This window comes from Lepisma saccharinum, chromosome 6 (assembly GCF_977018435.1).
Source record: "Lepisma saccharinum chromosome 6, izLepSacc3.1, whole genome shotgun sequence".
Taxonomy (NCBI): domain Eukaryota; kingdom Metazoa; phylum Arthropoda; class Insecta; order Zygentoma; family Lepismatidae; genus Lepisma; species Lepisma saccharinum.
The window spans coordinates 69097726-69122668 of NC_139234.1; the positions used below are offsets into that span (position 1 = coordinate 69097726).

General features: G+C 37.3%; 1 protein-coding gene across 2 annotated transcripts in view; it reads right to left on the reverse strand.

Moving 5' to 3' along the window:
* The window catches only part of S6kII (Ribosomal protein S6 kinase II), a 114727-nt gene that overhangs the window by 7720 nt on the left and 82064 nt on the right, over positions 1-24943 (reverse strand). For both annotated transcript variants that reach the window (XM_083124080.1, XM_083124079.1), the window contains 3 exons: positions 15785-16023; positions 13000-13117; positions 9978-10115 (listed from right to left, as the gene is read on the reverse strand). In XM_083124080.1, coding sequence (XP_082980206.1) covers positions 9978-10115; positions 13000-13117; positions 15785-16023 — 495 coding nt within the window. The remainder of the gene's footprint in view (positions 1-9977; positions 10116-12999; positions 13118-15784; positions 16024-24943) is intronic.

Here is a 24943-nt window from a genome sequence, read left to right on the forward strand (position 1 = left end):
TTGTACATTGAAAATAAACTCTCATAGATTTCACGTATGGACTGTATTAAGTATCTATATTAGCTTACAAGAAATTTACTTAATTTCTCTATGATTAATAGTGAATTTGTAAAATTATTACAATTCACAAGCTAGGGAGTGACTTCTACAGGGGTTTTCTCATTTGCAAGCAGGCTTAAATAAAATATTTGATTATTTTTAAAGGTATGATAAATGAAATTAGAGTAAATTAGTTGTTTTTAATTAAGATATTTTGTAATTTCTCATTCTTCGATTAGCCTTTCTCGTTATTAAATGTTGATATTTCGCCGCCGCTTGCAAGAACCATGACTGCAAACTTATTTTTGAAGCATTAACACTTGTATCCTACATCTCTTTTCTATATAAAGCAAAGAAGATGATGGAGATATTGGTATGATGAACTCGCAGCTTGTTTGATGTGAACATGGCAACACATGGCATCCGCTTCACATCCAAAACCGTAACATACCTTAAACCTGCTTCTTGGGACTAACTGTTCCGAAAGTGAAGCAATGAACAAAACAGTGTCATATTACCTTACATTATCAATGTGACTTCTCTTTCAGCACAAACATTCACAGTATATCCCAAGTACCTTGAAACTGACAACACACTGTTACCTACATTGCTAGCAAACAGTGTGCGTGTGTGTGTGTGTGTGTATAATATTAAAAACTTAACGCAAGCAATTCATAGTAGGGGAATCTACGGCACTGCACAGGCATTTGATTTTGCTAATCAGACAGGATAAGATAGGAACATGCTGTTAATAACAGGGTCTGTAAGTTTATATATGAGGCACGTCCTGAAAGTAAGTTCTGATATCGTTGGAACGCAACGCTAGTGGTTGGTGAACGATGCGCACATATAGATAGAAAGAGGTGGTATGTGTCTGTAATGTGGTGCAGTCGCATTGTTGTGAAGAGAGTTGATTTAAGAACAGTGTTATACCAGGGAAGAACAGTGTTATACCAGGGCCAAGCTATCTCCTGGCTGCATTCTCAGTGCAGAACGGTTACAGGGTGGCTACAGACAAGCAGAAATGAAATTCCCTGACTTTTCCATGTTTTCCAGGACAAATTTTATATTATCCCCTGACAATTGTAAACTAAATCCATGTTTTTACAAATGGAAATAATAAACTCGCATACAGATCCAGCTATTGACTGTGTTAAGTACCAATATTATCTTGAGAGAAACTGACTTCATATCTCTATGATTTGAAATTGCAAAATAGTGAAGTTGGAAAATTATTACAATTCACAAGCTAGGGAGAATTTATTACAGGAATTTTTTCATATGCAGCCAGTTTTCAATACAAAAAATTGATTATTTTAAAAGTTGTGACTAAATGAGATTTGAGTGAAGTGCCATTGATGAAAAAATAAATTTTGTAATTTATAAATCTCCTTAGACTTTCTCATTATTATATGTTGATATTTCCACTGAGGTCCCTCTGCTTGCAAGACCCATGAGTGCAGACTTCTGTTTTCTCTGTAAATGAAACAACTTAACCTTTGCACATATGAGCGAGATTTAGACAGGGCAAATTCGTGACTTATTCGATGCACACATGGCAACACATAGTATCTGCTTGGCACCAAAACTCCTAAAATCCCTTAAACCTGATTCTCGGGAGTAAATGTTCTGAAAGTGAAACAATGGAATTGTACAAAACAAAGTGCCATATTTCCTTACATTATCAATGGAACTTCTCCTTCAGTACAAACATTCACAGTATATCCATGTACTATGAAACTGACAACATGCATTTATACTAGGGATGGGCCGATATGAAATTTTGGCCGATACCAATAAAGTACAGATATAAAATTTACCGATACCGATAACCGATATTCTACCGATCCGATATAAAATTAGAAATGGTCCTTGAAGAACCTGAAATGTTCATTGATCTCCTTAATGAATGTGTGTTTCGTGGTGACTGCAGTGCAAAGAAGTTGAATATTTAGACATTTACTTTTTTAGAAAGAAGGGCATGGAGATTATCCATAAAAATTACAACAAAATGGCAGAATTTTGCACTAAATTATCAGATATTTATCGATATATCGGATCGGTAAAATAATCGGTAATTTTACCGATAAACCGATACACCGATATGCCCATATCGGCCGACACCGATAGAGTACCGATTAATCGGTCCCATCCCTAATTTATACCATTATTGTTGGGCGAAAGGGGTATATACGTACTGTATTAAAAATTTAAGGCAAGAAATTTATAGACAAGAATCTGCTGCAATCGCAGCACAGTCGTGTTAGGTCAGTGCTAGGAGAAAGATGGTACGTACGGTAATCAGATTTTTGTATGCTCAGAAGTGGGACTTCAGAATAGAGCCACCAGCAATTGCGTGAGGTGTACAAACCAGACGTCATGAGTGACAGTATGGCCTTATGATGGTGCAGACAATTCAGTGAAGGCTGATCTAATGTGCACTTCCCCATAGAGCTGAGTGCATGTGGGTTCTCTTGAATCACTTCAAACACCCCCAACCTTACACATGCAGACTCATCTCTTTATTCAGCTGAAGAGGCACGTTCTACATACACAAATATGGCATATTATGTTTCTTTAAGCCTAAAAATGTTGGATTTCGCATTATATTTAGTTGTTTAACATTTTTTTAAAAAAAAGTGAAAAATGCAAAAATTTGAGTTTTATGGCAAATTTGCATTATTTTGCAATTTCGGATGGGTGAAAAATGTGTACAGATATTACTGCACATTCATAAACAGGAGTTTGCAGCAATTAACTTATTTCAGTGTTATCGCGTCAAGGTCCCTACTAATCGGAACTTACCTAGATGCCCCTCGTATAAATCAGTGGAGGAAAAGTGAAAATTTAGCAGGGCTGGCAAAAAAAATGTTGTTTACTGAAGAAAATACGCTTCTAGGATTGATTGATTCAAGTAATTATTAAGTAAAAATATTTACCTATTTATTATTATTATATTTCAAACATTGAACATTAACTTCACTCAATGGCAGATTAACAATAATCTATCACGAGTTTAAACGAGTTTAAATGGACAGGGCCCAGTGGGGGGGGGGGGGTGTGAATTGCAATGCCACTGTAGCAGAAAACTGAGGTTGGAAGCATGCACATGTCAAATTTTGTTAATGTTTACGAATGCAGATATCTGTTCCACTTTGTCATGATATTATTCAATAGATATATCCCGATTCGCTGGACTCTTGACATGAAATAACATTTCAACGTCAATGTAAACGTGTGTTAACCTGTATTATGTTAGGGGGATGAAGGAAAACTTTTGTATGTACTGCTAAGATAAAGTAAGCCAGAAGAGTAATACAATTCTAGCAGCATATTTGCAGTGGTGCAGCAGTGTAAGGTTCTATTTATGAATTTGATTTTTGTTGAATGTTGAATCCGACAAACAACGTAAACTACAAAAATTGTTATTCTTGGAAATCCAAGGAACATCGGATTAACAGGAGCGTAATGCATGCGATTATTTTCGGATGTTGCATATGACAAATTTATTTATTTAACAGAAGATTCTGAATGCAGTATTAGCCATTTTACATAGGACTAACAACAGAAAATAACATGGAAATTAATAACAAACTAATATTACATGTGATAATGTGACTTGCATATTTTTACTCAACAGCCTTCTAAAACGTGCCTATTTTCAAAAATGTCCATTTCGTTTGTTAAATTATTGAATTGGCTGGACAATCTGTGAAACAGGGAACAAATGTTGAACTGCTATGTCCGATATGCATAAAAGGTTTGTTCAAAGAAATGTGGAACCACGTCAGACAAACTCGGATGTACAGTCACGGACACTTCTGGGTTGTAACTATCCCATTAAAAGTCAATTAAATTGTTACAACCCAGAATTGTCCATGATTGTACAAGGCTCCGTTTATGCATGCAATTTTTGTCAGATGTTGCAGTGAAACATTATGTTGATATCCACGCAACAAAATCAATCTAGACAAAATTCCCCGACATTTCCCAGACTTTTTTAACCTCTCAAATGCCCTGACTTTTCCTAGTTTTCCAGGTCTGTCGCCACCCTGGGTTATTTTGGCAAAATCGTGTTTCCCTACTGGCCGCTGCAGGGAGGAGGGATTCTAAGGTTGCCGATTGTTGCTCAGAGAAAGGGGGGGGGGGGCAGTGGTAGGCCTAATTGGCTGTTTGACTGCAAGTTTCTTCGTAGGTAAAAGTGGCAACAGCGGGTCACTGCCATAAAGATGTGTCCCGTGCCAGGAATTAGCTTGGTTGATTGATTGATTTGCTTTGCTTTCTGTGCCAATTTTGGCTAATTTGTGAAGATGGGTATGAGTGGTGACATAACAAAATTGATGAATGGATACTCACAAACATTCATGCCCAGGCTGGGATTCGAACCCGGGACCCCTGGTGTTGTAGCGCAATGTGTTCACCGATCTGCCACGGGGGCCAGCAGGTTAGCTTGGCTAACTCTATGAGAAAGATGGCAGTTCTCATATACCGACTGCGTGCTGTAATCAGATTTTTGCATGCTCAGAAGCAGATGTCAGCAGAGATCCATCAGAACTTGTGAGAGGTGTAAGGACTGGATACCATAAGTGACAGTATGGTCAGACAATTCATGGAAGGCAGATCCATCATGCACGACCCCACACACCTGACCGCAAGTGTGCTCTTTTGCATCACTTTAAATGGGAGCCCCAACCTCACAAGCTAAGACTTTCATCTCTTCCTTCAGCTGAAGCAGTTTCTGGCAGGACATATGTTTTGACAGATATGGTTCCGCTTTTTGGAGACAAGACACATGACATGGGCAACAACATTTAGTGCCCCACTGCAACAAATATCTGAAGAGTGGTGGTGAATATGTTGAAAAGTAAGTTATGGGTCACTGCAATTAAGACATTAAAATGTCAATTATTACCGAAATTTGTGTTTCAATTTCTGGCTAGTTGGAATGTACCTTCTGGACCATCCTCGGATAACGCTTAAGCCTGTTAAATTCAATAACAGTAGACGAAAAGTGAAAATTCCGTAGAGCTGGCAGAGGAAAATTGATTACTGACAAAAATTATATGTTTTTAGGATTGAGGGCCATGCATGTGTTTATATGAGACATTTTGTCGCAATTCGACATTAGTCAGATTTCAGTAAATCTTGAAGATTCCCTGGCAATGATTGATGAAATGATTCTCTCAGGCTATCCACAACTCACCAGGTCAATAGTACGAGAGAATCTTTTCATTAGTCAGATTTATCTGACAAAAATCACGTGCATCAATGGAGCCTAAATATTTAGCAGATCAAATGTCGTTCCACAGCATACGACAAAAAATTCAGGTTGGATAAAAACCCTCATTCGTTTCAATGTTCCTTCAGAATGTCCACACAATGCCATACTATGGAGTTGGACATCTGTCAGACAGTGCCAGAGTGGGTGCACCAGAAGACAAAAAAAAATATGTCAATACATTTTAAATGTGACATCAAATGTGTCTACCTCACTGGAAATTTCTCCTCCCCTTCTATCGCTTGTTTCTGGCACCGTGGTTGTGTCCAATGCATAATAGATACCTAAAAGTTTATGCCAAAGGCTGGCAAGATGATTTCCCGTTTAAGTGCAGAGCTTATTAAGACTACTTCAAAATCAAATGTCTGACAGGTTCAAAGCATCACATCGCATTTACACTTCAACAAAGAAACATTTGTCAATCAAGACAAAATTCCCTGACATTTCCCTGACTTTTTTGACCTCTCCAATTCCCTGAATTTTCCAGGTTTTCCAGGTCTGTCGCCACCCTGATTCTGTATTGTACACTTTGCAACATCTTATTTGACCGCCCCGAAAGAATTCTAAGTCCCGAATTCGTAAACTTAGCAACATTGCACTTCGGCTCCAAGTGGGAGTAGCCAACTTTGAGTTGGTCCTTCCACTAGACGAAAAACGCTACGGTGAGAGGTTTTCAATTTCGCACTTTCCATGAACTTAGAAGCTATAAACCGCTATTATAATACACAATCAAACAGAAATAATAAATTGGAAAAAGACCCTTGAGGAATTTTTACGATTCTGCTTGCTCGACTTGAAATTAGAGGGTTTGAAACACTGAATACAGTTTATCTCCACCTGGAGGATATAGCCATCAAGTTTGTGCATAAAGAAGCAAATTTGTGAGGAGTTTATGCGACATTTTATTTACAATAGCTTGCATAATATCGAACAGTTCTCAAAAAATAATATTTTTCACGACTTGTCGAGAAAATATGCTTGGAACACAGGAAGGTGGGAGTCTTCATAAACGTCAACATGTTTTTAAGGGTATTATGTCATGATGTTAACGTAGAGCAGTTAGTTACACCCTGCTTTCCTTATTTTTTGTCTAGCGTGAAAGGTCGCGGGTTCAAATCCCACCCTCTCCTCATATTTTATTTTTTCTTGCTGAACAGAGACCACTGATATTAGAATATTTAAAAAATGAACCCGATGCACACTAGAGGGACGTCCCTTCTGCGGATATTTCCCCTTAGAAGTTGCAGATTTCCAGTTTTAAAGCTAAAACTTGTTTTTAGTTATTGTTCATATGTTGTGTTAACACACACATCATGATTAATTCACAAATCATATATATGTATTCAGGATGCAAAATGTAATGTTATTTAAGTTATGTATTGTTTGTTCTTTACTGACACCTAAAATATTGATTATTTGATTTTGATATACTAAAACAAACATATACAGTTAGTGATGTAGTGCATTACTGTAACAAAGGAGAGCGTTTAATGAGTTCAAATTGCTAAGATTGGTAATTTTATGTCCGTTCCTTCGTAATGACTGTTGTCAATCCCCTCACCACCATCTTACCATGCATTCATGATGGTTGCGGTAAACGTGGTTTAAAATTACTTACGTGAAATTTAGAAGATTTCGCACTTCCGCATTGCACAATTTAATGGTTCAATCCCATTAATTTCGAAGATCCATTCTTTTGTGAACGAAGACAGTGGATCTTCGAAATTAATAGGATTGAACCATTAAATTGTGCAATGCAGAAGTGCGAAATCTTCTAAATTTCACGTAAGTAATCTTACCATGCGTCTAAAAATAATAGTAAATCGCCAATTAACATAAGTAAATGGTTATTGCGACGGAGGCTGATTCGATAAGAAACTACTAATAAGTATTTATATAGTGAGTGACAAACAAAAAATTCAAAACCTCATAATGATCGTTAAATTGTCACTGCCTTTGTATCTAAAATGTTTGTCTTCTTTGAACAGAAAGTACGAGTATCAGATATAACAATCTTTCCCCACTAACTTTGCAATATTCGATACCACCATTACAGACCTAAGCTCTACGTAACTTGATTCTCCGCATTCCACGTTGCATGTGACTTCCTCCTATCATCGAAACAACTTTCTCTTACTATCTCCTTTCACCTCATAAAATACAGAGACCAATGTTAACTTCTTAGCATGGTGGATAGACTTTACATTCAACGATAAACTCCTGATAAAAATCCTGCCTAGGTGGAGAATCGAACCTACGACCTTCCTCCAGGTAGGTCATGTTATGATTAGCTACCAGTTTGAAGAAACCAATTCACACATAATGTCATGTCTATAATTTCCTCATGGCAAATTTCATGAGGAAAGGAATTCAGAAAATATCGAGAAACGATGAAAGGGAAAGATGATGAACATGTCTATTGGTGTTTTGTCATATTTTGTAAATTGTGTAAAAGTTCCGTGTTTTGAATAAGCAATTGTTTAGTTACGAAGTTTTTTGTTATTTGTTTAAGGTAGAAACAGGAGAGTGTAAAGGAGTAATTTGAACCAGAACCCGGTTGCCAAGAAACTTCAGCTTTTTCCAAAGACTGTATGAAAAGAGAGAGGAAAGGGATATTCAACGTATGAAATATAAAACATGTGTGAAAATAAAACAATGGAAACCCTGCAAGATAATACTAATGAACTTCAAACTATGAAAACATATTTTCGTGGTGGAAAACTGCAAGTCATTTTCGAAATATGAACTTGAATTTTTTCTGTATTAGAAAGTGGAGATATGGGACGATACGATCCCTCAGCAAGAAAAATTAATTAAGCCGACTCCCTCTCTTCACCTTTTTCAATGGTCATAATTGAAGTTGAGGAAAAATCAACTTTTTTTCTGACCCTTAAAAACAATGCCAAACCTGATATCATGTCCGTTTCCCTTCAGTTAGAGCCTGAAAACAGTTTCTATTTTACAATTCTTTTGCATTTTTCAGCCTCTTTTTGGCTTTAAGTTTATTTGTCAGTATTCTTAACAGTTTTTGTTGCATTTTTTAACTTATTTTTGAGGTTTATTTTTCTCCTCCCCTGTCGTTTCGTGCATCTTAAATGCATTTACATATTTAGATTTCTTGACATGGTCCTTTTAGCAAATTCACTATGAATCGAAAATACGGTCAATAGAAAAGCATAATATCATTTTTAACTGAAATGTTTGGCAATGGATTAAAATACTTTGTGTGAAGACTACTTTGAGGTTCTTTTTCTGGACACTTTAATCTCTGGTTTTAAAGTAAAATTAGTCACAATATTAAATGAAATTATACTCTGGTGTACGCGAAGCAGAACTGTATTTTCGGATGCTGGCCGACTACAGTATCGTAGAAGGCCCACTCTGAAAGATGTATTGGTTGATTTGGTGTTTTAAGTCAACTTTATGCACAGTAAAGCTAATCGGGACTGGACCTACAGTTTAAAGTGGGATCCGAACCACTGTGCAATGAGCCTCCACCTGATATTAAAACGGGGACACTTTGATTACAACATGCTGTTTAAGAACATGCATTTATGATATATTAATTCTTAATGTGTGTTTGACAGCTAAATGAAAAGAAAGGTCTTGCCAAAGATCCTGCCAATCACTGAAATATCAAGAAGATGAGTAGAAACATTTCTGAGGTATGCATCGCATAAATATTTACAGTGATTTAATGTCATCTTATATTACATTATTACAACACTTCGTACTACGTAAATAACAATAAAAAAAAGAATCATGAGTGGGTGAGATTTGAACCTACGATGTTTCGTTCTCGCCGAAAAAGCAAAACGAGACAACAGCTTAACCAACTGGTCCAGGGGATTGCTAACATGAAAGCCTGTAAAACAAGTTGATCTAAGTTGAAATAACATTTTGCCGGAGTTCCGAACCATGTTTCGCCACAGATCAGGGAAATGACGCACTTTGTAGAATCGTCCGGTATTGTGCAATTTATCTTTACTGTAATTTTGCTTAAAATCGAGAGAAATTTGCTTCATTGCATTGATATGTGATTTCAATTCTCTCCATGTGGTGGAGAACGAGTTCAGTGTTTCCAACTAGACATAAATTCCCCTATTTTTTATTTCAGAACGAATAGTCTTAAAAAAAAATCAACATTTCTATTTCCAATTTACGATTTTTGTTTAATTGCGTATTATATTACTGGTTTAGGGTTCGTAACTTCATGGAATGTGAAAGAATGAAAGAAATTCACAAGAGTGTTTTAGTTTAGAAAGAAAAACTGTTGCTAAGTTGGATACTATTTGTGGACTCTGAAGCGCTATGTTGCCAAATTTACGAATTCAGGACTTTGAATTTTTCAGGGCGGTCAATTAAGATGTTGCGAAGAGTACCTTTATATTCATATAAATAATAACAAAATTAGCACAATCATGCTTGGATCAGTAAATCTGAGGGCAATTTTTCCAATATAAATACTGACAGAGTACAAATTAATCTGTCCTACATGTATTTGTAACATTCAAGTAATTCTCAGTCAGCAGAAACCCCGATAAACTTCCAACCCAAAACACATAAATGCTTACAGGGAAACAGCACACGATTAACCTCCTTGCCAGGCATACAAATTTAAATTAAAAACAAAGGATTTTTTTTACAAAAATGCACTGACCTTGATCACGCTGGCCTCTTGGAGTTTCAGCCTATGATTTGGAAGCAAATTTTTGTGCTGTATCCAAGGATGCTGTAGAACTTGAGAAGCAGTCAGGCGCTGATTTGGATCCACGTGTAACATTTTATGCACTAAATCCTACAATAAAGACAAAAATGTGGAATTTATTGTCATTCATGTTTTAGGGAAAGGAAGACACAGTAGCACATTAATATATTGAAAAAATGAAATACTCACTTATCTGCGAAACTTCTAAGAGTTTTCAAGAGGACAGTGGCAGTGGCCACTCAAATTACTAGAACTTCATGAAAAACAGTTTAGTGGATGAACAAGCACTTCATTTCAGTATAGGTGAAAGAGAAATCATTGTTAACCTCAACCCCCTGACTTCGTATCGAACTCGGAACTTTCAATAGCAAGTTTGAGTGAGGCATTGAACATTGCAAGTACACTGTATTGAATACATGTAAGAACCTTTCAAAATTATACTTTCATACCAAATAATGTTCAGCAATGGACATTTCCACTCATTTTTTTTTTACAGGAATTTTAAAAACTAACAACCTGAAAAAATAACCCCTGCAAGTTCTCGCGTGTCTCTGAGTTCATTTTAAGGCCAAAACGAGACTTCCAAAGTTACGAGGCTAGCATTGCACTCAAAACACACCCCGCCATGTTAATATGTCACTACTTAGAACTCGCTTGTCTTGGCTGTTCGAACGTTCATTGTACTGGGGGTAGGTCAAGGAGAGCCAACGTGTGCAGCAGTTTTACAAATCTGTACAGATTTAAATAATGGAAGGAGGAGCGATAGTGGAAGGGAAAGCTATGCTTTGTAATGATCATTCTTCTATTAAATAATCCTACTGCTCACGTGCAAGATAAATGAAAGAGTTCTGCTGCATGCGTGCTCTCACAGGTCATGCAAAAAATAGTGCTTGTAAAATTGGTTACTGACCAAATTTTCAAAAATATATTTTAAACTTATATTTATCAGTCTTGGTCTCGTTCTCGGTGAGAGTCGTAAATGTCTATCTTGCGTTTATTTGTAAATGTCTTGTTGGCAATCCAGTCTAGATTTATAAACATCAGTCTCAGTTTCGGAGGACAATTCTCATTCTCATCTTAAGTCTTGAAAAATATAGAATTAACAACATATGCAAAGGCTTATCATACAAACTTCCACAGTGCAGAGAGATTATAAAGACAGAAAACTTTACTTAATAATTTTGTTTGTTTGCCTCCTCGTTTCAACACTACGAGCCCTCGAAAACTGGATGTTATCCTGCTTATATATACAAACCAAACTGCCGATTCAGAATTACCATGAATGAACTGCCATTGTAATAATTATACACAAAATTCATGATTTATCTGAGGAAATTGCATGTTCCAGGTTTGACTCTCGATCTGGGCATGATGGTTCCTTTGTGAATGTCCATTGTAAATGAAGTGGAAATTGTTACGTGGTGGGATGTTTGCTCGAGACTTTGGGGATAGCTAGGGGGATGCTTCTATGGTTAACGTTAGTGTTGCTCATGACACGAGACATTTGCGGTCGTCATCTCTTAAAAAAGGCAGGACATGCAAATGTTATCGAAACGAGACAGGACACACCAAAGTTTTGACTCCTCTCGTGGGAAGGTTGGTGGGGGTGGTAGTGAGGGGGGAGGGCTGTTCTCCTGGACCCCGACTTCGAATACTCCTTGTAGTTATTCATCTTCATTGTCGTGATTAGCCAAAAGTGGCAAGAGATCCAAAGTTAGAGAAGTTACATCCTAATTAACAATGCATTCTCATCGTTGCAGTTAAACAAAGTGATGGAAAAAGAGACAAAAAGTAGGATAAATACATACATTTGCAATATATATATGTATATTACCTGAAGAAAACTGTCGTTTACTGCAGGAAATTTAAAACCTCCATGTACCTTTTTTTACCGTATCACCTCTTATAATGAAGAAATTGGCATGTAAACCCGAGTGTCTACACATATTGTTATTTTAAAAATTTGCGAAGAAAATATTTTGACGAAAATAATTGTAATTCCAGAAAAAGCATTCTTGTAATGATAATTTCTTGCCAGTCAGACCCTCTGTGTTGGCAATGAACAAAGCTGTTCACGTGTTCAGGCATTGACTGTTACCAGTATTGCTTTGTCAGCCTAATGGAAAAACCCTCCACCGAGTGGCTGAATTAGTAAATACTGCTATACTGTTGGGGCATAATTCATCTCAAAGAAATGGGAGTGCACATTTTTGTACTGTAAGTTATAAGATACTTGTTTTACACAGGAACAAATGACTATTTGCTGTCGCTTTCATGCCCATGCTAAGTTTACAGGATGACCAGAAGCCCTGCCTGCAGGCCAATCAGATGAAGTTTTCAAATCTGTAACATAGAATGTGAATTTCAGCAGTGTTTGAAGGATTGTTTCTCAAGAACCAAAACAAATATTGCAGAGATACTTTGCACATCTCATTTTGGTGTCCTTATCAGTAAAATGAATGAATTCAAAACGTTTTTCATGTCAGAGTGGGAATGTCCATTGTCCCCAATTTCAAGTTTCAAGGAGAATGCAGAATAGATGCAGCTGCAGGTATTTGTGAAGGACAAATGAATTGTTCTCTTCTTTTCATACTATCAACAAAATATAGTTTGCAGAATGCATTCAAAGAAAGAAAATTATTACTCATGTCTTTTCAATACCTTGTACTTATGAAAAGTACACATCAAATTCATCTCTTCCATGCAATAGGGAGAAACTTTCCAAGCTCAAAATCTTGAATACATTTCAATTAGGTCACTTTACTTCAAAGAAATTAATATATTAGAAAACTTTATCTAGCAGTAGCTTTACTGATATGATGGCATGGCCGTATCAGGCCATACCAAAACAGTACCTTAATATGTTCGATGCCTAGTAAATATAAATTTGTACAAGAGACTAAAGAAGAAAGATAAATTTTTGTTTGCACTTAGAACTGATTTCTTGTCTCTCTTCCTGTATTCACAAACTCACTTTTGCATCTGGTGATATGGAAGCCCAGTTTCCAGATTCCATATCGAAAAAGCCATCCTCTACACGTTTTAGAATTTCTTGCGGTGTGTCTGATGGTCCATTGGCATACGGTGTGTGCCTGCAAAATTAGAATAAGTTCATGAAAATATTTTCCAAGATACTGGCAATTTACCATATAGTAAACCCAATTAAAATTAGATGTATACTTGCATAATAATATTGGTGTTAGAAAGTAACAGTTCAAATTCAGCAGAACCCATATCTCATGGGGTCTGCTAAATTGCCACACAGCACTTTCATGGAGTCTGAATTATCCTTTAATATAAAATGCGTACACCAGCACCGAGTGTTTTTAAAAAAAATAATAGTTATTTTAATATTCTGATTAGGGCTGAGTCGATACCGATGTTTATGGATGTGCTGAAGCAGATTACAGATGCATAAAAATCGGCAGAAATTGACACATCGGCATCGGCAAAAATCCGATATTTAAACCGGTCCAGATTATACTAGAGTTTTACCTTCTAATAAGTTTTATATTTTAATTTTGTAAGATTTATTGAAAATTAGGTTATGATTCATCATTATTATAGAGTTTTTGTAATAAAATTATTGCAAACTCTCATGTAGAGGATCAACCTAACTCAAAATTGGAAATAAAACAGTACATTGCTGAACCAGGATCTGCTGTTGTATTGGAAATTCAAAAGTGAGTATTCAATCCTGAAGCAAGTGCTGAGAAAATACTTGGCCATACCTGCTGCATCAGTATTCAGTGATTGAGTGTTCAGTGTTGCTGAACAGATTTGCGATAAGAGAAGAAGTAGGTTACTTCCTTCCTAAACTGCTTCCAAAACTCGTGTTTCTGAAGTTGAATCTAGCAGCAGTAAATTTCCAACATTAAGAACAGGAATTCATTTTGCATTTCAAAGAACTGCTTGTGTACTAATGTAAAATCTCTTGAGAATCCATGTTCTTTTTAAAGGTTCATATAACCGCCTTTAGTAGATGCAAATGTACATTCGCATCTCTTGAGAATATATATATGCATATACATATGATATGCAATACAAATGTACATAGCAAATTTATTTTTGTCATGCTGAAAATAACATCCCATTTCTATTTAATAATCTTATTATCGGAATCGGTTAAATATCGGTTCCAAAAATTATCGGAGAGTACATCGGCATCGGTAAATTTTCAGCTTCGTCACATCCCTACCGATGTTGATGTACCAGTGGTATCAGTATCGGAAAGTATCAGGTGGTATCAGCCAATACTTTTCCAGCACTTTGATCATTCGTAGAACCCATAAAAATGCCATGTGACACCTCCACAGGATTTAATTATCCTGGAAGTTATTAAAAATTCTAAATTGCTATTCATTTTGCACCAACATTACATGGAATAACTGTATTTTGTGATAACATAACAGGTATATCAATGTTCTGTTGTAATTTTTGAACATTTTAAAGCAAAACTCAGTAAATTGATGTTTATAATTGGAGTGGCATACTCATCCACTAATAACGGGTGTCTGAAGAAGACGGGACATTTTGAAACTGAGTTATAGAGAAGAGATTTAATCATGGATATAAATAGTGTAGAGGATGCCATTACATAATACCGCAGAAGAGATGGGTGATGGGTGATTATAACTTGATGACATCCAGTAGAGTACAAACTTCTTTTAACCCCTTCCCTGTGAAATTTTCTGACAAAATGGTTTCCTGTTCTGTGTATTTTTTTTTTCTGAGTTTGCGTGGTAATATTTTTAAGTAGCTACTGCTTCAGCACAATTCATCCGAGTATCGTGGTTCATACGTTTTTCTCTTCAGAACAGAACAGGCTTTCAAATGGTACCACTCACATGTGTACATAAGTATGAGGAAAGGGAAATTGGGGATAATTCGGGAATTTTCCCTCCGAAAAATCCCTTTTGGTAACTTTGGGGCCCTCTGGACCGGCCCTGGATATAGGTGCCAGATTATAATCTACTTTGAAAAATACTATGGTCTATACGTGATGCGTCCGCCAAGTTTTATTGCAATATCTTCAAAGTATGAGGGATGAGGTGTAAAATTTTTTGCAATCCTGTTTGACAATACTATTAGAAACTATTATAAACTCACAAACCAATCACCAACAGTTCAAATAACGCAACACCAAAAATAAATAAATATATATATATATATATATATATATATATAAAGCAACTGACTAAACACGGCAAACAAACGAACTCACGTTTGCACTTTGTCAGCATAACACAAACACAGTTTGCTTTCCTCTGAACTACTGCTTCTTCTTTTAATTATTCTTCTTCTTCTTCTTCTTTGTCAGCACTGAAAATCGTGACTTAATAAAAGGTCGTTTTTTCAATAGCAAAACATATGTTTCACCAACAAAAAAACGTATTATTCCATTCAACACAGGTTACTTCAGTCAGAGGCCCAACACAGAATAAACTAGTGACCAAGGGCGTAATATTATGCCGAACACAGGGAAGGGGTTAAGCAATGACAACGATTCCTGCAATCGTCGAGGGACTTCCTGCACAGCTTGACGTAACATGTCCACAGAAATCTGGGCGATTTTCTCACAGATCATTTCAACTCAACCTGCTACAACTGAAGAATTGCTCAGATCCCTGAGGGCATGTTATGCATTGAACGAGAAAGTATATTAGTACTACTGTTATTATTACTTTTACAATGAATTTCCCTGCAGGTAGAATCTGCAAAGGATTGAGCTTGAGCAGGTAAATATAACAATTTCTTACCCCGCCAACATAGTGTACAGCAGAACTCCCAAACTCCAGATATCACATGCTGCATCATAGCCTTGTCTTTTGAGAACTTCAGGAGCAACAAAATTTGCTGTGTAGCAGGGAGTCATTAACAGGCCATTTTCTGCTCTAAGCTGTTTTGCAAAACCAAAATCGCATATCCTTAGAGACTCTGGGTTTCCATTTTCATCAGCATACAGCAGATTGGAAGGCTTCAAGTCCCTGTGTACCACCTGGAAAAAAAAATCAAATTAATGCTGGTGGAGCGAATTGGGATTTTGCACAGACAATACAAATCACATAGTATGTTCTTAGATTTATCTTTCTATTTACAATTGGAGGATTAACAGGAGCAGTATTAGCAAATTCCTCATTAGATATTGTATTACATGACACACATTATGTTGTAGCCCACTTTCACTATGTTTTATCTATAGGGGCAGTATTTGCTGGCACAACCACTTTTTGTAGATGTCGTAACAGATGGATTTCAGCAACCACACTTTACAACGAGACATTTATTCAGAATACATATTTTACATAAATTTTCTGAGTTCTTTGGTAATGATTGGTGCCAGTCCTGACAATTACTGGTTACCTTGTGACATAAAAGTATACAGTCACTGTTTCTTTACGAACTAGAAGTATGAGAAAAGGTATAAGTCCAGACCACTGGCTAAAGGCCCAAGGTTGGAATAGAGAAGAGTGGCTAACCCATAAAAGGGTGAACTATTTTAAGTGGTAAACACCACGTGACTTCAAGGTTCTCTGGAAACAGGGAAAAATAATGAATTGTGTGATTACCCAAATATGGAAAATTGCCTAAGAACTAAATATGGGATATTGTGATAACCCAATATGGGCAAAGTGAGGAAATGGACTTGGGCATAAAGAGCCACTGAGATCAAATTAATTTGGAAAGTTCACTGATAAACAAAGAGACAGGAAGACAATTTGCTGTCAAAACCCCCCATTTTAGGAAACATCATACCTGCGCAGGGGAATACCGCTAACTGTACCTCTGAGCCAGGAAAATGAACGTTATTCTTACTTTAAATGATCTTGGATAGTCTCTTGTAGAAATTCTTAGGATTAGATAGATAGCTAAAAACTCCAAGTATTCTCTGTGTTGATTGTCAAATAAACTATGAAATACGAAGGGTGTGTCTTTATATTCAACGATCTTACAAATAGAGCTACACATCCCCTGTAGTGTCTCTTTCATCCCAAGAGTGCTACAATGCAAAATTATATAATACATTTATTTTAAGTGTTTTTGTTTTTTCATAATTGGGAAATGAGAGACGCTGTAGTAAATAAATACAGAGAAACTAGGACTCACTTTATCCGCGAAACTGTTTTTTTAGTTGTTCTATTAACTTGTTGTATGGATAAAGTTTCACGGATAAAGTGAGTACTAGTTTCTCTGTATTTATTTGTTTATTTTTATTTTTCCTGCAATGTTTCATCCTGGTTTCCCAGAAGTGCAAATGAAAGAGGGGAGAGAAAATGAAATAGAGAGAAAAGTGGCAAAAATGAAGCTCATCTGCATAAACAGGGGAGAGAAAATGAACAAAAATGAAGGGGAAATTGAACAAAATGGGTGGAGCTAATAAACAAGCATGTGGAAAGTAAATTGGTTAAAGTTACAGTTCAGTTCAGTTCAGTTTTTAGCACATAAGTAAAAGATTTTAGGTTGCCAGACCACTTAAATGAAAAAGTGAAGGTCAGTAAGGAGGGGAGTGGAAAAAGTAAGCCACAGGATGAATGCAAGGGGAAGAAACAACCAGTTGTGACACCTAGGGAAGTACAGCAAGGTGGAAAAAGTTTTCCCAGGAAGAAACATGGACAAGTGTAGAGTGACTGACTAGTTTTGTAAGGTTGTGTGTTGTGTGTGTGGTTACTGGTTTACATTTGAGAAAGTTCTGTGAAACCAGGACGAAATGTCTCAGGAAAAATAAAACCACTTAAAATAACTGTATTATATTGTTTTGCAAATTCACATACAAAAGCATTTAGATAACACTGAGCAACAAATTTTTTGTTGCATTCCTATCAGCACTTGTTCTAACCTAATTTGGGTGTGCTGATTTCAAATCTGAAGTTAGTTTTCTCTGTAAGCTCTAGTTTTCTTTCAATTCGACATTTTAATTTTTAACCTTCTTATAAAATTTTCAAAATTCAACATTTTAAAGTTGGATGCCATCTTCGATGCCATCTTGGCGAAGATATTCTTAATTTATTCACAAAAATGTGTAGGTGCACCAAAATATGCATTACAGTTTGAAAATACGGCAAAATAAAAGCATTTGTTTGAAATATTAAACCTATATTTAACATAGTAAAAGTAAAGTAAAGTAAAGTGCTCCCCTGTGCATAGCACCATGCCATGAAGGCGTATAGGGGGTGTGGGGGTAACGCCCCACACTTTCTTGATCCGGTCGTGAGTGGGGGTGATGTGATCAGCATCACGCCCCTAACCACCTTTACCCCCCAGGGTTTCCCCCATGTTATTCGACGCTGGGTGGGCACCGGGGCCACTTCCATTGTTAGAAAAGTTCCCGGATTTGAACCGGCCGGGGATCGAACCCGGGACCTTTAGCATGGTAGTCAGATGCGTTACCAACTGAGCCACCGCAGCCACATATATTTAACATAGTAAAATATGAATATAAATTTAAGGCTTTTTTCTTTAAAATAACATGGATGTCTTCATACAGAAATCAGATAATGTAAAAAATTTGATATGAATGGCATTCAAAGTTCAAATTGGTTCTATCTAGGCAAGAATTTGCACTTGTAGCTTGTGTTTGCAGACTTTCTCAGAGCATCTTATTTGATGCACCATCTCCATCATATTCTTGTCCCATCACCATTGATAACACACTTCCATCGGCTTCAACCCTTGATGAAATCGCTCTCCCTGTTCATCACTAAGAGTTCCAAGGCTTTCAGGGAATTGATCTAGGTGATTGTTTAGGAAATGGATTTTTACACACATGTTGCACCCAAATTCGTGGAAAGCCAACAACATTCAACCACAACCTCCTAAGTTGTCTGCCATTTATTTTAACTGCCATGAAAACAGTCATGCTACCTTCTTCTTGTTATTAATTTTCCTAACAAATTCCTCATCACGTACAAGGATATGAATCTGAAGTGATCGAACACACCTACTTTGATCTTCTCAAAAGACAAAGCGGAAAAAACAGAAACAATATTTTGAAAATAATCACCATTGGTGTTCAATGACTTCACGAACTTCATCATCAAGACAAGCTTGATATGAAGCAGGGGATAATGATCCTATCTCGGCTGAAAATTAGTTACTTCACGAAGTTTGGCAATCCTCCTTCCAGTTTTTCACAGATGGGCACTCCTGTACCCAGTGTTTCTCTCGATTATTAATAATTTGTGAAGCCTTTCTGCTGTTCAAGCAGGGAGCTGACAATTTTGACATTAACACAAATGAGAAGACCTGGGATATCATGGCAGTAAACAAAGTATTTGTCTAAAAAATGCACAAAAATCTGGTTCTGCTTTCGGAAATATGACTCTTTGATCAGCTGTGCAGTATATTTTTTCTTGCAACCTGGAGGCTAATAACTCAGCTGCTTTCTTATGTCTACTTGAATAAGCCATAATCTGATACGAAGAACAGAAAAGGGTGTGTCTAGGGAAGATTAAGTGTCGTCGTCAACCTACCCCCGGTGTAAATGCTAATGGATGCCCATTTCTGAGAAAGTAAAAGTTTCAAATTGCATGATAACTATAGCATGTACAGGAAAACTTATTTCAGATTTGAAATCAGTCTTGAAACAATATCCAGAAACAGTTGAAAATCTAATACAACAGAAAATGAGAAAAACATTATTCCCCAGTGAATTTGCTAATTTATGTGCTAATTCTCCCCACTAAACAAACAGTTGTTGCAAATTAAATAGTGACCAAGGAAAGAGGAAAATATATCCATTGCTCAAGCTCCTACCAGTAGAGTCATTATATGATGTGATCTGAATCCGACAAAGGTCTATTAGAGATTTTTGATTGTACTGGGTTTTATGTCAGTTGGTCTACATTCATTCTTCTACATTAGATGGATACATTAGATGTACAAGAATGAATGAATGAATGAAGGTAAGTAAGTAGGTTGGTTGGTTGGTATGTACTATCCAACTATCGTACTTTGAAGGTTTGTCAATAAGTCCTCAACACTAGTGTTATCATAATCCACATGCTGATGCACAGTGTAGCAACTGAACCGAGGCTATTGCAACAACTTGCACAATTACAGTGGGCAATTTTCAAGTGCGCCTCGACTGTAGCATACACATCAGACATAAAAGGTACATGTTGCCTAAAGTAAAATGGAATTTGGTGACACACACTGTTAGTGGTAGACATTCATGCATAACAAAAGATTTTGCAGAGATGGCCTCAATGGTAAGGCTACCAGAGAGAGAACACAATGTTTTTTCCCAAAAAACTCAGTACAGTGAAACCCCAATTTTACGTTCCCGTATTATACGTTTTCCTGCTTAATACGTTCAGCCATCTGGGTCCCGGCAAAAGGCAGTGTTAAATAAAAGGTTGTTCATCTCGATCTTATGTTCGATCTAACTCCCGTTTCCCACCTTATACGTTTTCCAAGCAGTGCCGATGTCAAAAAATTTGCCAGAAGGCTGGTCCGTTGACTGTGGAACTTCTCCCTCCTCTTTTTCCTTCCGCAGCTCTTCCAGATGTTAGGCTTTTCACGCGACAGGAGGGAGATAAGAGGTATGGCTGGTTGGAGGAGGCACACAACTTGCATTTGTCGCTCCTCCCTTGATCGGCAGGAAGGGAAAATGATACTTCTTGATGAAATGGGCCTCAGGATCAAACAAGCGCACTGTTGCCAAACCGATTCTCGCTAAATGCTGCTTTCCATTGAGTTTGGACACAATGTGGGTCAGTCAGGTGTCTTCGTTTGCCCTTCCCCCTCAACAAAAATGCAAGAATTGACAACAGGACTCGATCACCATTCGCTTCTTTGCCCAAACATTTACGGTATCCTTCCTAGTTGATGGAAAAAAAAAAGAGAGCAGGGGGATTGTTTGTCAAAACTTTCCTTCTTCTCGTCTGCAGCGTTGGAAATTGAGAAAAATTAAGTAGGGTTTCCCAACCTCTGCTATCCGATACTGGATAAGAGAGGCACTTTTTCTTTTATGAGAAGTCAATTACATTTCTAAGGAAATACGATTGGATGTAGTCTACTGTATATTTCACTGTAAATTATTTTTAGTCTTAAAAGTTTTTTCACGAAGCTGAAAATGCACAAGCTAAAGTGCTTCTTTTTTCTATTGATAGATTGGCATTATTTTACTCACCCACAGAAAATTACAACAAACAAAAACCGATATTGAATTGGAAACACTCCAGTGTCAATGCCGAAACTCTATGCAAGATAAGGAAGATCTGCACAGCTGTCAGAAGAGCAATGTTAACCATGAGTCAGTCATCAATGAATTAGCACAGCGTTTCTTTCTGTGGTCATTCAGCCTCGGAAGAAATATATGTTGTCCATTTTGAGCTCTCAAGAAATCGGGTTCTGAGCTGGCGATTTATTTCCTTCATGAATGAAAATAGGTTGTTCATTTTTTTCGTTTCTTTTCTCTCTTTTGTCATTAGTTCTAAACAAATATAAAAATAAAACAAGCAAAGAAAGTCGTTTCTTTCGGCACGTGAAAGGCATATGTTGTAACTTTGCTATTTTTACGACCATATTATATCCCTCTTGTTTACTTTCAACGATAAGGACGAATGTTGGAGTGAACAGAAAAAATGAACGTACACAATAAGCTCTTAAATATTACCCACACTTCGAAAAAAAGATTCCAGCCCCAGTGTCAGAGTGGTTATCACATTACGCTACGACGCCAGGCATCCCGCATTCGAATCCTGGCCTGGGCATGGATTTGTGAGTGTCCATTCATCAATTTCATCATATCGTCACTCATCCCCATATTTGATAGTTTGATTGATTGAGTAGTTTGTGTTTGAAGTCCACTTTATGCACAGTAAGGCTAATCGGGAAGTACAGTTTAAAGTGGGATCCGAACCACTATGTGCCTACACCGGGTATCGAACTCGGGAACCCTTGATCACAAGGTGACGATGCTACCACTGCGCCATAGGGGAGGCCTCCCCCATATTTGCAACTTAGCCAAAAGTGGCACAACAAGCAAAGTAAAATAAAGCAAATCAATCAATCGAACATAGGGTATCCGGTTTCATAGAGCAGTATGCAAAGCACTCGGTCATGAAGACGCTCAAAATTGAAATAATAAGTGGAACAAAAAACGTGATATTAGAGTATTTTAAGAGTTTAGGCAGATTAAAAATTCACGTCAACCTACAACAACTTCACCTGTATTGTGTGATATATGGTTCTGCCCTAATATAATTGAATGTGCTCTTGCGATAATAGTTACACATTTCAGTCTTGCAACACACAACCTCGACTCGGCACGATATGTGCATTTCCTTGCCCCTTTTCTGTATTCTTTTCTATTTAGGATATATTACGTTGCCTTTTTGCCTCTTGGTTAATCCGTGGCGATGAGAATGATTGACTAATTGATAACATGGATGTGAAGGGGCAAACATGCCTTAATCATGGTTCGAACTTAAGACCTCTGTCTTCAAAGCACGTTACAATCTGCCACGTGTGTCTTTTCATCTCCAGGCACCTTTAATTTCAAGAGGTAGAAAACGACGTTACTCAAACAAATTGTATAAATGATTTCCAAGACCATAAACATTTGTTGCACTTGTTGAGAGAAATCCATACCCTCGTAACGTTATAAGTAAACATCAACCTAGTTGATGTCCCAGGAACCCTTCCTTGCACGAAAATCACACTGTGTCCACAGGATTTATGACTGAACACTTACTAAAGTAATAGAAATGTGCATCCCCATTTCCATTAATCGTTCACTGTTCCTATATTTTGAGGTCAGCTAATTCGAACATACGACCTTAAGACAGCTACACACTGCCAAAAAAACTGCAGTGTCAACAAAGTAATTACTGTATATTTATATATTTTATTTTTGGTAATGGAATATTTTTCCCTTCAGCTTCTTATTTATGTTTGATTTGGTTTATTTTACTTCGCTTTTCTGCCACTTTTGGCTAAACGCGACGATGAGGATGAGCGATGAAAAGATGAAATTGATGAAGAGACATTCACAATGAACACCGAACGAACACAATGCCAAGGCGGTGTTTAAGCAAGCTGTGTTAACCACTCTACCACGGAGGCCGGAATCCTTTTTAGTTAGGAGAAATCGTTCCTTGACAGCGAACTAAGAACAGTTAATATGCGTCACGTCAGAGTTATAATATTTTAAATTTCTAACAATCAATTGGGATTTACTCTTAACCATTTTTTTGCCTACATAAAAACTTCCACACAGTTAAGATTGTTTACACTAAGGACAACAGCGTTAAAGTCTATGCTTTAAGGAATGATTAAGCACACTATGATGACGGAAAATAATAATTTACATGACTATAGTGATGCATTACATCGGCGAAACAATAATTTTCATTCGGGAAGAAATATTGAAAAATGCAGGGACACAATGACCAATTGATTTATTTATTTTACTTCGCTTTTCTTCCACTTCTGAGTAATCACGTACATAAGGATGAAAGGTGTATTAAGATGAAATTTGTGAAAGGCAATCACAAACGTAGGGCACAGACCAAACTTCACAGACCATTATACTGGCCTTGTGTCTAGACGCCAGATCCTCGTTAGTGTGCAAAATATACTCCATTGTCACAATGAAGTAAGCATTCGTATAATAAATTTGTATATCATTCTCCCCCCCCCTCCCCCCACCTCCCCTAAGAAATGTGTGCTAAACTAGTGCACATTCTGTGATATGTTCATTACTTCTCAGGAACCACTCGAGGCCTTCAACTAGTTTATCCTGAAAAAAACTGCAGGTTAGGATGTTAACAGATATTTCAGGGACAATATCCAAAGAATACTGTCACAAACTCAGAATGCAAAACATTTCATTTTCTCATTTCTACTACAACCCTGGAGAAAAAAAGGCAGCTGGAGCATGGTGCTGATCATATCACCTCCAAAATGGCCGAGCTCGAGAATATGCGGTGCCCTACTACCACATCTCTTAAATGTGCCTCCATGGCACGTTGCTATATGCACGAGGAACTTTACCTAACCTTTACTACTACTAACTACTCATGCCAGGAATTTTGGTATTTTTTATACTTTTTTATTTGCCCATTGCTAACCTGGTTCATTCCCAGCCATAACAGCAATTAGTCGATGCAATAAACATATGCCAAACTTAAAAAGAAACAGGTGTTGGCATGCGCACGCGCACACACACACACACACAGAGGGGAAGGGGGGGGGGGGGTAGGAACACAAGAATCTTCCATAAACTGCCCAGATCATGCCTGACAAGACTCCAGCAGAAAGCTTTCCGGAAACAAGTTTACGTGCGCATAGGGTAGTGATGGCCTTGTCTGCAACTGCCTTCCCCAACTTTCTTATCCAATACAGGAGTAATGAAGTGTTTCCAAATACTTTCCAATCTAACTAAGAGGAGGGAGACCTTTTTTTAAAGTTCGCCAGTGTACAGTAACAGGGCCAGGAAAAATGAGTGGATAAACGAGGGATGTGGCAATATTTTCTGGGAGCAGTAAAATTTAGTGCACATCTAAATACTATTCAAATGCTTATTCGGGCCCAAGGGCATATATTTACTTTGTTTTCTCATTTGCTGTGGAGCTGTGGTGGCCTAGTCAGTAGGGCATCTGACTGCAACGCAGGGGACCTCAGTTTGATGTAGCTGGGGGCAACCCTGGTGTGGGGGGGGGAGAAGGCTACCCAAGCATGGCGATGATCACATCACCTCCAAATTGGCTGAGATCGAAGAGAGTGTGGGGTAAAGGCAGACGGACCATGGTGCTAATCACATCATCTCTCACATCCCCCTATACATGCATCACGACATGGTGCAAAGTGTACGGGAAACTTTACCTTCACATTTTTCCACTTTGCTGGGTGGGGGGGTACCCTCCTAATGTCCCCTATGGTATCATCACTAGTCTTGTAATTACTAAAAAGTG